This window comes from Oncorhynchus kisutch, linkage group LG25 (genome assembly GCF_002021735.2).
Source record: "Oncorhynchus kisutch isolate 150728-3 linkage group LG25, Okis_V2, whole genome shotgun sequence".
In the NCBI taxonomy this organism is placed as follows: domain Eukaryota; kingdom Metazoa; phylum Chordata; class Actinopteri; order Salmoniformes; family Salmonidae; genus Oncorhynchus; species Oncorhynchus kisutch.
Window position 1 is genome coordinate 31,914,286 of NC_034198.2, and position 18,286 is coordinate 31,932,571.

Consider the following 18,286-nt stretch of genomic DNA (forward strand, 5'->3'; position numbering starts at 1 on the left):
TTCCGCTGATTTTGTTGAAAAAATTTCTTAATTAAACGTAAACAAACGAAACGGGTATAAAAATACATTAATTTGTCCAATAGGAACTCTTATTTGCAACTGTTGGACTAGTGATTACACCCTAAATAAGCTAGATGCAGCAAGAGTGTGCAAGGCGATTTTGAAAATGCCACTGTCTGTCCATGTGTTACTGTCTGTCATCTCAAATGTTTCACTCGACCTGTGGGCACGTAAGGTTACTTTGTAAACTTTCCTTCATAGGCTAGGTTGTAGCAACCTCATGATGGGTATAGGGAAAATAACAGTATCATGTAGTAGACTAATCCTATCACTGTTACATTGAACTGGGTGAATGGAATAAGAATGACAGTCATCCAACATGCTGTAATAGAAATAAGACAAAGCTCATGAAAAATAAAAATGGTACTCCCTCATCATAACACCACTGACCGCCACTGGGGTGTGTGTGTTTGTGTGTGTGTGTCTGTGTGTGTGTGTGTTTCAGGTGGCTGAACACTCTGGGCGTGGCAGCGATGCATGGGATTGACGTGGTCCTGAGACACTCGTTCTTCGACTATGGATACACACACCTCGTAGACCAGCACTTCAACCCACTGCCGGTTAGTCTCACACTCTGCTCTCCTTATCATCGTCAAGCAGCGCAGGACAAATCCTTCCTTTATATTCTCACTGTATAGCAAGGGAAAGTCCATTGGAGGTATTGCCACTCTGGTTAGTTACTCTTCGCCCGGTCTTCAGTGTGGCTTTGGGTAGCTACTGTAGGCTCATCTCAGTCCTCTGTGACACCTTGCGTTCTTTCTCGAGCGTTCTTTCTCCCGTGTTCCCCTCTGTGTGCAGCGCTGGGCTGGTGACAGATCTGCACAACCTGCGCTGTAGATACACAAAAGGCTGCTACCCCTGTCCCCGTCCCCCCTCCTGCACGGTCTGCAATGGCATAGTCCAGTCCTGGCTCTCACCACTGCCTTCTGCGGTTGGGATTGTACCACGCAGGATCAGGGGTACAGGACTATGCTCAGGGCAAGCTTTATACACAACTAATCATTGGCTAGATGATAAGTTGATTAGTTGAATAAGGGGTTTTAGTGCTGGGATGGAAAAAAAGCCTGCACACCCTGTGGGTCACCAGAACCAGGACTGAAGGAGTGTTAACTTTTTGAGGGGGTTTGCCAGAGATGATGACATCCAAGACTCTTTGATCCAAACAGAGTCAGTGATACAATGCTACTGCGGCGGCAAGTTCATAAAAATGATTTATCAACAACTGGTGGATGCCTAAAGAAGATGTGGAGAACATCTTACTACATTTATCTGCTGCAGGGATGGGTGGTGTATATTAGGGAGACGTCTCTATTCAATGCTCCAAAGCTAGAGGATATAAATAATATATCATTAAGAATCATTCAGATTTTTTTCAACCTGGGACCAATACTGGTGTCTGTACCTGGTGCACAGCATGAAACATTAACTGTGTAGACCTGCCAGTCTTGGCAGTGGCTTTCAACACAATTTTACAATGAATTATACACTTTAAAAAAGCATTTTTAAACACTTATTCTGATTCTACCTCACCTCAAAGTTAATTCTAAAGCTAGACAACAGTACCAACCACACTAACGATTCAATGCTCAGATATTCAGATACCAAACCCATCCTACAGAAGTCAATGACACCGTTCCATTAATTTATCTCCCTTCAGCTCCTTCTGGTTCTAGTCTTCATGTATCCTCCAGCTGCAATATCACAGAGCTACCTGCTTGATGGACATTAGAAAATAATCAGGAAGCAGACAATTATTTTCCACACCGTTCTGGTCTCTGTACATTTTCTGGGAAGGATGCTCCCCCCAGGCTATGATCACAATCACAATGGAACATATTTTTGGTAGCTCAGATTGTTCTGGCAATTGTCACATACAAACTTAAATGGGAAGAAAGATGATCGACATACTTTTTACATTTGTATCACAAACCATTTAAAAAAAAATCATGATGAAAGTGACAATTTTAGCCCCCTTTTTAGATATTTACATGCCTCCTGTAAGACCCTATGAACTATGACCTATGAACTGTACATTGTGTATGTCTTCATCCTGATTTTTTTTTTTTCACATTTAATTTATTCCACATTAAAACATAGAAATATGAATATCTCAAAATTACGCTTTCTGATTTAGCTCATTTTAAAACATATTGTTTGGAATGATATACTCCACATACAGTGCCTTCGGAAAGTATTCAGACCCCTTTGACTTCTTCCACGTGTTGTTACATTACAGGCTTATTAAAATATATACATAATAATCCTCAGCAATCTACACACAATAACACATAATGACAAAGACAAAAAAGGTTTTTAGATTTTTTTGTGCAAATTTATAAACATTTTGAAATAATTTATTTACATAAGTATTCAGACCCTTTGCTATGAGACTCGAAATTGAGCTCAGATGCATCCTGTTTCCATTGATCATCCTTGAGATGTTTCTACAACATGATTGGAGTCCACCTGTGGTAAATTCAATTGATTGGATATGATTTAGAAAGGCACAGACCTGTCTATATAAGGTCCCACAGTTGACAGTGCATGTCAGAGCAAAAATCAAGCCACGAGGTCAAAGGAATTGTCTGTAGAGCTCCGAGACAATATTGTGTCGATGCAAAGATCTGGGGAAGGGTACAAAAACATTTCTGCAGAATTGAAGGTCCCCAAGAACACAGTGGCCTCCATCATAAATGGAAGGTTTTGGAAGACTTTTCCTACATCTGGCCACCTGGCCAAACTGAGCAATCGGGGGAGAAGGCCTTTGGTCTGGGAGGTGACTGATGGTAACTCTGACAGAGCTCTAGAGTTCCTCTGTGGAGATGGGAGAACCTTCCAGAAGGACAACCATCTCTGCAGCATTCCACCAATCAGGCCTTTATGGTAGAGTGGCCAGAAGGAAGCCACTCCTCAGTAAAAGGCACATGACAGCCTGCTTGGACTTTGCCAAAAGGCACCTTAAAAACAATATTCTCTGGTCTGATGAAACCAGACTCTTTGGCCTGAATGGCAATCGTCACATCTTTCAGAAACCTGGCACCATCCCTATGGTGAAGCATGATGAAGAGATCCTTGATGAAAACCTGCTCCAGAGTGCTCAGTTCATCAGACTGGGGTGCCAAGGTCCAGCCAAGACAACGCAGGAGTGACTTCGGGACAAGTCTCTGAATGTCTTTGAGTGGCCCAGCCAGAGCCTGGACTTGAACCCAATCTCTGGGGAGACCTGAAATTAGCTGTGCAGCAACACTCCCCATCCAACCTGACAGAGCTTGAGATGATCTGCAGAGAAGAATGGGAGAAACTCCCCAAGTACAGGTGTGCCAAGTTTGTAGCATCATACCCAAGAAGAATCAAGGCTGTAATTGCTGCAAAAGGTGCTTCAACAAAGTACTGAGTAAAGGGTCTGAATACTTATGTAAATGTAATATTATCCGGTTTTATTTCTAATAAATTTGCTAAAAGTTTTTGCTTTGTCATTATAGGGTATTGTGTATAGATTGATGAGGAAAAAAAGCCATTTAATCCATTTGAGAATAAGGCTGTAACGTAAGGCTGTAACGTACTTTCCGAATACCCTGTTAATAACATTTACCGAGCTGCAGGTGTCCTTGGGAAGTCTATTTCCTGCTGTGAAGGCGAGAACAGACAGTTTTTTGTGACTGCTCAGGGTAGACAACGTGAACAGTGAGGCGGCAGATAGCCTAGTGGTTAGCGCGTTGGACTAGTAACTGAAAGGTTGCAAGATCGAATCCCCGAGCCGACAAGGTAAAGATATATTGTTCTGCCCCTGAACAAGGCAGATAACCCTAGACTGTCATTGAAAATAAGAATTTGTTCCTAACTGACTTACCTAGTAAAATAAATTAACAGTCTATTGTTTCTGATATATATTACAGAGATGAGCATTTCTAAATGGTCCAGGCACTAGACAGAAAATAATAATTTCCAGAACTCAGATATACACTGATCAAAAAATTAATGCAACATGTAAAGTGTTGGTCCCAAGTTTCATGAGCTGAAATAAAATATCCCGGAAATGTTCTGTACTCACAAAAAGCTTCTTTCTCTCAGATTTTGGGCACAATTTTGTTTACATCCCTGTTAGTGAGGATGTCTCCTTCGCCAAGATAATCCATCCACCAGACAGGTGTGGCAAGAAGCTGATTAAACAGCATGATCATTACACAGGTGCACCTTGTGCTGAGGACAATAAAAAGCCACTTTAAAACACAATGCCACAGATGTCTTAAGTTTTGAGGGAGCATGCGATTTGCATGCCGACAGCAGGAATGCCCTCCAGAGTTGTTGCCAGAGAATTGAATGTTAATTTCTCTACCATAAGCTGCCTCCAAAGTTGATTTAGAGAATTTGGCAGTACGTCCAACTGGCCTCACAACCACAGACCACGTTTAACCACGCTAGACAAGGGACCTCCACATCTGGCTTCTCCACCTGCGGGATCGTCTGAGACCAGCCAGCTGGACAGCTGATGAAACTGAGGAGAATTTCTGTCTGTAAAAAAGCCCTTTTGTGGGCAAAAACTCATTCTGATTGGCTGGGCCTGGCTCCCCAGTCGGTGGGCCTGGCTGCCAAGTAGGTGGGCCTGGCTGCCAAGTAGGTGGGCCTATGCCCTCCAACTCCCATCCATGGCTGCACCCCTGCTCAGTCAATTGAAATCTATAGATTAGGGCCTAATGAATTTATTGACATTGACTGATTTCCTTAAATGAACTGTACCTCAGTAAAATCTTTGGAATTGTTGCATGCGTTTATATCTTTGTAGGATGTAGGATCTTAATTTGGTCACCCTGTTCACCCTGCAGGAAATGTAAAACATGTTTTTGGCCCAGCACATGTGAAGATGTTTGGGATGTGACCTCAGCTTAGTATATTAACCTGCTTCCTGGGTGGTTTGTCTGTTAAACTGATATGGGCCTCCCTCTGCTCTCCTCCTCTTTTCTCCCTGTTTATAGCTCCTGGTATGCCTCTCTTTTCATTATTTTATTGCTCTCACCCTCCCTTTTCATCTCTCTCTCTCTCTCGCTCTCTCTCTCTCTCTCGCTCTCGCTCCAGCATTTAAAGACACAGAGGGCTGTTGAAAAGATCTTGCTCATGTTTTCTGGTTGATTAAATGGTTATGTTGCTGTGTGTTACTATTTACTGCAGGTTTAAGTGTTTGTATTTTTTTATTACAGGGACAGTGCACATTTACACTTTTGCCATGTTTTTTGTGAAGGTGCAGTGTGTCTGATAGCAGACCCGCCCCTAATTAAAACGGACTGCACATTGTTAACCCCTCTCCTAATTAGAAACATTCCAACTAGGGGTGAAATGGTACGTGTATTCATATTGAACCGTTCGGTACAGGGTCCACAGTGCACGGTTCGGTACGCACTGCGAACCGAACAATACATGAATCATATATTATAGCTAGGAAAAATATATATATTAAGTCAACTTACGGTATGGAAACTTCTGACCCACTGGAATTGTGATACAGTGAATTGTAAGTAAAATAATCTGTATCTAAACAATTGTTGGAAAAATGTATTGTGTCATGCACAAAGTAGATGTCCTAACCTACTTGCCAAAACTATAGTTTGTTAACAAGAAATTTGTGGAGTGGTTGAAAAAACGAGTTTTAATGACTCCAACCTAAGTGTATGTAAACTTCTGACTTCAACTGTATAGTGTAAAAAATTATATTATTGCATAAACCAATGGCGTATAAATTAACGTGGGAAAAATATGTTGTTTATTCTTTCTAGAGCAGGCGTTCCACTAGTGGAACCCCGCTAAAAAGGCAGCGCACGAAATTCAAAAATATTTTTTGGGAAATATGTAACTTTCACACATTAACAAGTCCAATACAGCAAATGAAAGATCAACGTCTTGTTAATCTACCCACCGTGTCCAATTTCAAACATTCTTTACAGCGAAAGCACAACATATGATTATGTTAGATCACCGCCAAGTAAAAAAAAAACACTGCCATTTTTCCAGCCAAAGATAGGTGTCACAATCGTCGTATTGAGGAGACCAAAGCGCAGCGTGGTGTGAATGCATGCTTTAATGAAAGACTGAAAAAACACGAAAAACACTAAAACAAACTAACCAGACGAACGTGACTGCTATAGAAACAGAGTGCTAACATGTAACATCACATAGACAATAACCCACGAAATACCCAAAGAAGATGGCTACCTAAATATGGTTCCCAATCAGAGACAACGATAAACAGCTGCCTCTAATTGAGAACCAATCTAGGCAACCATAGACATACATAAACACCTAGATGGTAAACTACCCCATGAACCTACAAAACCCATAGACAGTACAAAAACTCATACATCACCCATGTCACACCCTGACCTAACCAAAATACATAAAGAAAACAAAGAATACTCAGGTCAGGGCGTGACAATAGGAGTCACAAAAAGCTGAAATATACATTAAATTAATCACTAACCTTTGATGATCTTCATCAGATGACACTCATAGGACATCATGTTACACAATACATGTATGTTTTGTCCGATAATATGCATATTTATATCCAAACATCTCAGTTTACATTGGCGCGTTATGTGCAGTAATGTTTTGATTCCAAAACATCCAGTGATTTTGCAGAAATACTCAAAATAAACATTGATAAAAGATACAAGGGTTATTCACAGAATTAAAGATAGACTTCTCCTTAATGCAACCGCTGTGTCAGATTTTTAAAAAACTTTACGGAAAAAGCATAATTTGAGAACGGCGCTCAGAGCCCAATCCAGCCAGAGAAATATCCTCCATTTTGGAGTCAACAGAAGTTAGAAATAACACTATAAATATTCACTTACCTTTGATGATCTTCATTTGTTCCATAAAGTTCCATGAAGTCCATAATTTATGTCCACTTGTTGTTAACGTGTTCAGCCCAGAAATCCATCTTCATGAGGTGCGAGCACTTCGTCCAGACAAAAACTCAAAGTTCCGTTACAGGTTGTAGAAACAAGTCAAACGATGTATGGAATCAATGTTTAGGATGTTTTAAACATAAATCATCAATAAGGTTCCAACCACTGACTCAAACAGGTCTCATGAGCCCCTCTTTTATAGTAGAATTCTCAAAAAAGTTTCTAAAGACGGTTTGACATCTAGTGGAAGCCGTAGGAAGTGCAACTTTACTCCATAGACACTGTGAATTCGGTAGGCCAAGCTTTGAAAAACGACAAACCTCAGATATCCCACTTCCTGGTTGGATTTTTCTCAGATTTTCACCTGCCATACAGTATGAGTTCTGTTATACTCACAGACATGATTCAAACAGTTTTAGAAACTTCAGAGTGTTTTCTATCCAATATTAATAATAATATGCATATATTAGCATCTGGGACAGAGTAGGAGGCAGTTCACTCTGGGCACGCTATTCATCCAAAAGTGAAAATGCTGCCCCCTATCCCAAAAAGGATTTATAGTTGTCTGCAGTTCCACTCATTGGTTATTTTACTCCAGCGAGAACAGAGCGCAGATACCGTCGTACCAGTAAAATTCATACCGGCAGATTTTTAAAGTGGTCGAGCCGCGCTTCACTATTCTTTCCCGTACACATTTTGCCCAGATGTTAATACCTGCCTTATACAAAAAATAACAAAATAACAACTTGAGAGCGAGTTGTCAGAAACGCGGTCTGTTGCTCTAACTACAGACAGTTGGACGTCTAGAGCTACAGAGCTACTACCTACAGAGCTACTACCTACAGAGCTACTACCTTACTCTAACGGCTCATTCCATTACGGCAGAGTGGGAGATTAAAAGCCATGTCCTTCAAACACGTCCCCTTGAGAGTCGTCACACCAGTGTACAGTTGGGGGAAGAGCTAAGGGAAGTAGTTGCAGTGTGGAAGTTGGAGAGGGATGATGTAACGATTCCGTGACCACTGACAACGCTGGAAATATTGTAAATGCAGTTGCACTAGCTGGATTGGGGCCACAGATAGGATGCTTTGCTCACGTTACCAATCTAGCATCTCAAAAAGCAATGTCAGTGAATCCAATCTCTCGCCTCCTAGCAAAGATCAGGAAGGTGGTATCCTTCTTCTATAAAAGCACAACTGCTGCACATGTTTCCAAGACAAAACAGGAGATGCTGGAGCTGCCAAACCACAAACTAATCCAAGATGTCCCTACTAGATGGAATTCAAGCCATGACATTGTTGAGAGATACCTTGAGCAGAAAGTTGTGGTGTATTCTACACTAACTGATCTAGCTGTGAGGAAGAATGTCAAAGATATTGTGAGTTTGTCTGAAAATGACATAAGACTAGCAGAGGAAGTTATCAAAGTGTGGAAACCCGTCAAAACAGTCACAACACTGATCTGCACTGAGAGCATTTCATCAGTTTCCATGGTCCTGCCTATGAAAACAATGATCCTGAAATCAATGGTGGCATCTGATGAAGATGAACCCGTAGTAAGGGATGTCAAGACTGCTATCACAGTTAACCTGGAGCCTAGATATGCTGACCCTGGTGTCCAAGACTTCTTACACAAGATCACCGCTTTGGACCCCCGGTTCACGTCCCTGCTGCACCTGGATGCTGCTGCTCGTCTGAGAGTCGACACTGAACTCACAGCAGAGATTGTGACCAAACAACAGGTATTGTTTTGATTTTGTTCGTGTGACATTTATTATTTTATTAATTTGTGATTTAACAATTAATTATACAGTAACAATTGTAATTGTAATAATAGTGTCTGATATATATTTCTAACAATAAATCATATTTTTAAAGACACTTTAAAGACACTTCATTTTCATCCAATTTAATTGTGCCGGGTCAAGCCACAGACACCACAGGAGCTAACCTCTCTCCAGAGACGGCAGACGACAGACGTTCTCCTCCAGAAAAGAAGTCTGCCATGGCTGAGCTTTTTGGGGAGTTGTTCACGACCCAGGAGCAGGGAACCAAGTCAAAGGTCAAGGATGAGGTGACCTCATACAGGGAAGTGGACTGTATTCCCCTGGATGCTGATCCACTTACATGGTGGAAGACCAACGAGTTAATATACCCTCATGACCTCTGTCCCTAGCGAGAGGGTATTCTCCACAGCGGCTCACATTGTCACAGCTACCTGGCTGTGCTTGGGAGCTCTGTCCCTAGCGAGAGGGTATTCTCCACAGCGGCTCACATTGTCACAGCTACCTGGCTGTGCTTGGGACCTCTGTCCCTAGCGAGAGGGTATTCTCCACAGCGGCTCACATTGTCACAGCTACCTGGTTGTGCTTGGGACCTCTGTCCCTAGCGAGAGGGTATTCTCCACAGCGGCTCACATTGTCACAGCTACCTGGTTGTGCTTGGGACCTCTGTCCCTAGCGAGAGGGTATTCTCCACAGCGGCTCACATTGTCACAGCTACCTGGTTGTGCTTGGGACCTCTGTCCCTAGCGAGAGGGTATTCTCCACAGCGGCTCACATTGTCACAGCTACCTGGTTGTGCTTGGGACCTCTGTCCCTAGCGAGAGGGTATTCTCCACAGCGGCTCACATTGTCACAGTAAGCCAATCTGTGCTCACTGCAGATAATGTGGATAGACAGCATCAGTGCGATTTGAACCTATCATTTTCTATTCACTATACGTGGAATTAGTCCACTGCGCCCCCAGGATCGAGTTAGCATGGTATGTTTTTTTACGCATACAAAGCTGTTCTTTTTATTTTATTCAAACAGACCCCATTTCAAATGAAAGAAGTACTCATTCAGATCAGGTGTCGCCAATTAGTGGGCGCGCTAACACACCTGAACACACTTAACAAGATAGAGGATAGAGAGAATTTTGTTGATGCTGAGAATGGAATGTATATGTTTTTCAATAATATTCTTAGAATGTTCTCTGAATGTTACAAAAGTTTTCCTCAGTTTTTTTACGGAAAGTTTTCTTACTTTCTCTGAACAATTTGAGAACATGACTTTAAATAGAACCAGGACGAAACCGGTAGAAAACGTTATGCTGAAGTATTGAAATTCCCACAGCAGAATGTTGTTTCTAATGTTCTTGGAACAATTTGAGAACATGACTTTAAATAGAACCATGATGAAACCTGTAGGAAAAGTTACTCTGAAGTACATTGTTTCTTGGTGTTTTCTGAGAACATTCCCAATGTCAAACCAGTTGGAGAACGTTCCTCAAACATTACCAAATTAGTATTTTAATAACATTTAACCATGTGTGAACTTTAAGGAAACGTTCTGTTAAAGTAATGAAATATGAAGAAAATAAAGTTTTTTTCGTCAAGTTCCTTAAATAAGCTGAAAATGTTCCAAAGCCAAGCGACTGTACCGCACACCATTCCCAGGAAGTTGTGGGAAGGTAGTGTGAAAAATAACCACAGGACAACCACGCTCTCACCAAGCTCTAAGAAACATGGTTCTCAGAACGTTATGTTCTAGCTGGGAACTTATAAACTGATCTCTTCAGACTATACCACATTCTCAGGGTGGACTATCCACTCTTCATCACTGGGTGTATTCTCTCCCTGCTCTCCTGATGTATAACTGGGCCCGTAGATTTCTCATTCACATCTCCATCTCTCTCTGTTAGTAAATCAGATACACAGAATTGCCTGGTTGAACCTGCTCGTTAATCATAGTTCTGACTGATCACACCTCTGTGGAGGTCAGGAAGTTTAACTGACCCCATGGGTTATGTCTCTTGGAAACCAGGTTAGGCCAATCTATACAGACTGATAGACTCATAGAACACGAGGCTCTAACGTAGATAGACACAGTGTAAAAGGATAATAAAGTAGTTTCCCCAGTGCTTGATATTATCTCTCTTTCCAGCTGGCTAGAGAGAGGGACTCGTAATTACAGTCTACTCTCCAAGGCTCTCACGCCAAGAACCACAGTCTATACTCCAAGGCTCTCACTCCAAGAACCACAGTCTATACTCCAAGGCTCTCACTCCAAGAACCACAGTCTACTCTCCAAGGCTCTCACTCCAAGAACCACAGTCTATACTCCAAGGCTCTCACGCCAAGAACCACAGTCTATACTCCAAGGCTCTCACTCCAAGAACCACAGTCTACTCTCCAAGGCTCTCACTCCAAGAACCACAGTCTATACTCCAAGTCTCTCACTCCAAGAACCACAGTCTACTCTCCAAGGCTCTCACTCCAAGAACCACAGTCTATACTCCAAGGCTCTCACTCCAAGAACCACAGTCTACTCTCCAAGGCTCTCACTCCAAGAACCACAGTCTACTCTCCAAGGCTCTCACTCCAAGAACCACAGTCTACTCTCCAAGGCTTTCACTCCAAGAACCACAGTCTACACACAGTCTAAATCTACAGATCTCTGCCTAATAGTGTGTGCTCTGTTCCCAGCTGCCCCTGTCTATAGGCCTGTCTGTAGGCCTGTCTATAGGCCTGTCTTTAGGCCTGTCTATAGGTCTGTCTATAGGCCTGGCTGTAGCCCTGTCTGTAGCCCTGTCTGTAGGCCTGTCTATAGGTCTGTCTGTAGGCCTGTCTATAGGCCTGTCTATAGCCCTGTCTGTAGGCCTGTCTATATGCCTGTCTATAGCCCAAATTGTACACTTCTGTTCTGTACTCTTACAGTACTCTGGGCTCTCCCAATAGCGGAGCAGCAAATTAAGTTAAAACCTGGCCTGGAAAAAAAAATAAGCCCTTAAATGTTGCCATATGCAGGATTGCATGGGAACTTCCTGACACACACATGTTGTTCAGAACCTCTGGTGAGGTGTTGAGTCTGGGGAAAGAGGAGAGGGGCATAACAGGGGAGAGAGCAGAGAAGACAGGGGCATAACAGGGGAGAGAGCAGAGAAGACAGGGGCATAACAGAGGAGAGGAGAGAAGACATGGGCATAACAGAGGATAGGAGAGAAGACAGGGGCATGCCAGAGGAGAGGAGAGAAGACAGGGGCATGACAGGGGAGAGAGCAGAGAAGACAGGGGCATAGCAGAGGAGAGGAGAGGAGAGAAGACAGGGGCATAACAGAGGAGAGGAGAGGAGAGAAGACAGGGGCATAACAGAGGAGAGGAGAGGAGAGGAGACAGGGGCATAACAGAGGAGAGGAGAGAAGACAGGGACACGACAGAGGAGAGGAGAGAAGACAGGGGCATAACAGAGGAGAGGAGAGGAGACAGGGGCATAACAGAGGAGAGGAGAGAAGACAGGGGCATAACAGAGGAGAGGAGAGGAGAGGAGAGAAGACAGGGGCATAACAGAGGAGAGGAGAGAAGACAGGGGCATAACAGAGGAGAGGAGAGGAGAGAAGACATGGGCATAACAGAGGAGAGGAGAGAAGACAGGGACACGACAGAGGAGAGGAGAGAAGACAGGGGCATAACAGAGGAGAGGAGAGAAGACAGGGGCATAACAGAGGAGAGGAGAGAAGACAGGGGCATGACAGAGGAGAGGAGAGAAGAGAGGGGCATAACAGAGGAGAGGAGAGAAGACATGGGCATAACAGAGGAGAGGAGAGAAGACAGGGGCATAACAGAGGAGAGGAGAGGAGAGGAGAGGAGAGGAGAGGAGAGGAGAGGAGAGGAGAGGAGAGGAGAGGAGAGGAGAGGAGAGGAGAGGAGAGGAGAGGAGAGGAGAGGAGAGGAGAGGAGAGGAGAGGAGAGGAGAGGAGAGGAGAGGAGATAGGGGCATGACAGAGGAGAGGAGAGAAGATAGGGGCATAACAGAGGAGAGGAGAGAAGACAGGGGCATAACAGAGGAGAGGAGAGAAGACAGGGGCATAACAGAGGAGAGGAGAGAAGACAGGGGCATCACAGAGGAGAGGAGAGGAGACAGGGGCATAACAGAGGAGAGGAGAGGAGAGAAGATAGGGGCATAACAGAGGAGAGGAGAGAAGACAGGGGCATAACAGAGGAGAGGAGAGAAGACAGGGGCATGACAGAGGAGAGGAGAGAAGACAGGGGCATAACAGAGGAGAGGAGGGAAGACAGGGGCATAACAGAGGAGAGGAGAGAAGACAGGGGCATAACAGAGGAGAGGAGAGAAGACAGGGGCATAACAGAGGAGAGGAGAGAAGACAGGGGCATAACAGAGGAGAGGAGAGAAGACAGGGGCATAACAGAGGAGAGGAGAGAAGACAGGGGCATAACAGAGAAAGGAGAGAAGACAGGGGCATGACAGAGGAGAGGAGAGAAGACAGGGGCATAACAGAGGAGAGGAGAGGAGACAGGGGCATAACAGAGGAGAGGAGGGTAGAAGAGTAGAAGAAAAGAGGAGAGGTGCTGAGACCACTGTAAAGTTGTGTGCTTTGCTCTGCCAGGGGGTTGACATGTGAATAAATGGCCAAGGCTCCCATGTCTTTGCTGAGAGGGCAGTGTGGTATTCTATTGTATTTTTCATTTCAGTATTTCAACCAGGTTTTTTCCCAGGCATATTTCCCACAACAGTTACATTTTTGAGTTTCATTTTATTTGACGTTCACATTGATCCTGCAGCTAAATAAACATAACAAAGACTAGTAATAGCTCCTCACTGTGGGATCCAATAGTATATATTATATTGTCTCTTTCAATAAAGACTGAAGCATCGGTATCCAGCTTCTAACCCTGGTCTGGACATCATTGTAACTAGGCACCAGTACAGCCTCTCTGGTCTGGACATCATTGTAACTAGGCACCAGTACAGCCTCTCTGGTCTGGACATCATTGTAACTAGGCACCAGTACAGCCTCTCTGGTCTGGACATCATTGTAACTAGGCACCAGTACAGCCTCTCTGGTCTGGATATCATTGTAACTAGGCACCAGTACAGCCTCTCTGGTCTGGATATCATTGTAACTAGGCACCAGTACAGCCTCTCTGGTCTGGACATCATTGTAACTAGGCACCAGTACAGCCTCTCTGGTCTGGACATCATTGTAACTAGGCACCAGTACAGCCTCTCTGGTCTTGACATCATTGTAACTAGGCACCAGTACAGCCTCTCTGGTCTGGACATCATTGTAACTAGGCACCAGTACAGCCTCTCTGGTCTGGATATCATTGTAAATAGGCACCAGTACAGCCTCTCTGGTCTGGACATCATTGTAACTAGGCACCAGTACAGCCTCTCTGGTCTGGACATCATTGTAACTAGGCACCAGTACAGCCTCTCTGGTCTGGACATCATTGTAACTAGGCACCAGTACAGCCTCTCTGGTCTGGACATCATTGTAACTAGGCACCAGTACAGCCTCTCTGGTCTGGACATCATTGTAACTAGGCACCAGTACAGCCTCTCTGGTCTGGACATCATTGTAACTAGGCACCAGTACAGCCTCTCTGGTCTGGACATCATTGTAACTAGGCACCAGTACAGCCTCTCTGTCTTTCCCACGTGTTCTTTTACTGCTTTTAATTGAGGTGAATACTGTTATAATTTTGGATTTGCATTGAACTGGTATCTTATATTCTGTTTCTGTTCTATACAACTGTTAGATGTAGGGGAGTGTTTTGCCACCTCTGCGTCTCTACAACCCCCTGTTCTGACATACACATCTCCAGGATGTGATCATTTAGCCTCTTATAGTCTAAGACCTGTCTAAGTCCGTTCTACTAAGCTATATGGAATTGTTTAAGACTGTCATACCAAGGATCGTTTAGCTATTTTATTTTGAATTTGAAGACCCCTGGAAGTATCCCCCCGAAACAAAATGTTGACGACAATTTTTGGAGGCCTTATTGCTATTAGGCCAGACAAACACATCGAATAACAGATTCACTACATGGAAAAACATTCCCAAAATATCAAAAGGAAGTTTGTTCTGAAGTGTCTGTCCTATATCTGAGAGATATAAGAAAGATCAGGACACACACATTTTGTTGGCTCTAAACAGTCTCCATATATACATGAATTCAACTGATACCAGGGGACCTTCAGATAAGTCTTGTGAGGCCTGTGGGTGTCCTAGAGCAACTCAACTGACATGTTCGTGTAGAGGGTCATAATAGTTTGTAGGCCAAACCATTCGGGTGCTACAGACGATTTTGTGAGAAGGTCTGACAAACACCTCTCTAGCTCTGTCACCTTTCACCCCAGATGTCTTCTGGTCTGACAAACACCTCTCTATCTCTGTCACCTTTCACCCCAGATGTCTTCTGGTCTGACAAACACCTCTCTATCTCTGTCACCTTTCACCCCAGATGTCTTCTGGTCTGACAAACACCTCTCTATCTCTGTCACCTTTCACCCCAGATGTCTTCTGGTCTGACAACCACCGCTCTAGCTCTGTCACCTTTCACCCCAGATGTCTTCTGGTCTGACAAACACCACTCTAGCTCTGTCACCTTTCACCCCAGATGTCTTCTGGTCTGACAAACACCACTCTAACTCTGTCACCTCTCACCCCAGATGTCTTCTGGTCTGACAACCACCGCTCTAGCTCTGTCACCTTTCACCCCAGATGTCTTCTGGTCTGACAACCACCGCTCTAGCTCTGTCACCTTTCACCCCAGATGTCTTCTGGTCTGACAAACACCGCTCTAGCTCTGTCACCTTTCACCCCAGATGTCTTCTGGTCTGACAAACACCACTCTAGCTCTGTCACCTTTCACCCCAGATGTCTTCTGGTCTGACAACCACTGCTCTAGCTCTGTCACCTTTCACCCCAGATGCAGAAGTGTGACATAGTGGATGCGGTGGATTGAGACACATCCAAGGCAAAAATAACAGATATCTCAAGCTTAAACTGAAAGATGTTCATGGGGATTTGTATTATGCTCATTAGATTTCAGTGGGGGCGTGGACATTGACACTAGTTAGCTTGACCTTATGTAGTTGTTGACATGTCAATTGCCCCAGTGGAACACAATGGAACAGGGAACATTACTATGGTAGCTCATGCTTAATTTGCGATCTGATTATGCATGCTGTGTTTGGCTTTGCACTGTGTAACAGGTGTTTGTGTGTATATGTGTGTGTGTGTGTGTGTGTGTGTGTGTGTATGTGTGTGTGTTCCAGGACTATTGGTTCTCACTGGTGTTCAAGCGTCTGGTGGGCCCCAGGGTGTTGGCGGTGCGGGTAGCAGGCTTACAGAGGAAACCACAGCCAGGGAGGGTCATCCGAGACAAACTACGCATTTACGCCCATTGTACCAGCTTCCACAAGTAAGTGCTGCAGCCCTGTACCAGCTTCCACAACTAAAAACCAGAGCCATATACTGTACCAGCTTCCACAACTAAAAACCAGAGCCATATACTGTACCAGCTTTCACAAGTAAAAACCAGAGCCATATACTGTACCAGCTTCCACAACTAAAAACCAGAGCCATATACTGTACCAGCTTCCACAACTAAAAACCAGAGCCATATACTGTACCAGCTTTCACAAGTAAAAACCAGAGCCATATACTGTACCAGCTTCCACAACTAAAAACCAGAGCCATATACTGTACCAGCTTCCACAAGTAAAAACCAGAGCCATATACTGTACCAGCTTCCACAACTAAAAACCAGAGCCATATACTGTACCAGCTTCCACAACTAAAAACCAGAGCCATATACTGTACCAGCTTCCACAAGTAAAAACCAGAGCCATATACTGTACCAGCTTCCACAAGTAAAAACCAGAGCCATATACTGTACCAGCTTCCACAAGTAAAAACCAGAGCCATATACTGTACCAGCTTCCACAAGTAAAAACCAGAGCCATATACTGTACCAGCTTCCACAAGTAAAAACCAGAGCCATACACTGTACCAGCTTCCACAAGTAAAAATTACAGCCATACACTGTACCAGATTCCACAAGTAAAGATTATAGCCATACACTGTACCAGATTCCACAAGTAAAGATTATAGCCATACACTGTACCAGATTCCACAAGTAAAGATTACAGCCATACACTGTACCAGCTTCCACAAGTAAAGATTACAGCCATACACTGTACCAGATTCCACAAGTAAAGATTATAGCCATACACTGTACCAGCTTCCACAAGTAAAGATTACAGCCATACACTGTACCAGATTCCACAAGTAAAGATTACAGCCATACACTGTACCAGATTCCACAAGTAAAAATTAAAGCCATACACTGTACCAGATTCCACAAGTAAAGATTACAGCCATACACTGTACCAGATTCCACAAGTAAAGATTATAGCCATACACTGTACCAGATTCCACAAGTAAAGATTACAGCCATACACTGTACCAGATTCCGCAAGTAAAGATTATAGCCATACACTGTACCAGATTCCACAAGTAAAGATTACAGCCATACACTGTACCAGATTCCACAAGTAAAGATTATAGCCATACACTGTACCAGATTCCACAAGTAAGGATTATAGCCATACACTGTACCAGATTCCACAAGTAAAGATTACAGCCATACACTGTACCAGATTCCACAAGTAAAGATTATAGCCATACACTGTACCAGATTCCACAAGTAAAGATTACAGCCATACACTGTACCAGATTCCACAAGTAAAGATTATAGCCATACACTGTACCAGATTCCACAAGTAAAGATTACAGCCATACACTGTACCAGATTCCACAAGTAAAGATTATAGCCATACACTGTACCAGATTCCACAAGTAAAGATTACAGCCATACACTGTACCAGATTCCACAAGTAAAGATTACAGCCATACACTGTACCAGATTCCACAAGTAAAGATTACAGCCATACACTGTACCAGATTCCACAAGTAAAGATTACAGCCATACACTGTACCAGATTCCACAAGTAAAGATTATAGCCATACACTGTACCAGATTCCACAAGTAAGGATTATAGCCATACACTGTACCAGATTCCACAAGTAAAGATTACAGCCATACACTGTACCAGATTCCACAAGTAAAGATTATAGCCATACACTGTACCAGATTCCACAAGTAAAGATTACAGCCATACACTGTGCCAGATTCCACAAGTAAAGATTATAGCCATACACTGTACCAGATTCCACAAGTAAAGATTACAGCCATACACTGTACCAGATTCCACAAGTAAAGATTACAGCCATACACTGTACCAGATTCCACAAGTAAAGATTACAGCCATACACTGTACCAGCTTCCACAAGTAAAGATTACAGCCATACACTGTACCAGATTCCACAAGTAAAGATTACAGCCATACACTGTACCAGATTCCACAAGTAAGGATTATAGCCATACACTGTACCAGATTCCACAAGTAAAGATTACAGCCATACACTGTACCAGCTTCCACAAGTAAAGATTACAGCCATACACTGTACCAG

The 18,286-nt window shown here is 43.5% G+C and overlaps 1 protein-coding gene across 1 annotated transcript in view; it reads left to right on the plus strand.

Moving 5' to 3' along the window:
• LOC109881408 (inactive heparanase-2-like) overlaps positions 1–18,286 on the plus strand; it is a 139,251-nt gene that overhangs the window by 95,629 nt on the left and 25,336 nt on the right. The window contains exons 7-8 of the mRNA XM_031804840.1: positions 506–620; positions 16,027–16,172. Of these exons, the coding sequence (XP_031660700.1) occupies positions 506–620; positions 16,027–16,172 (261 nt within the window). The remainder of the gene's footprint in view (positions 1–505; positions 621–16,026; positions 16,173–18,286) is intronic.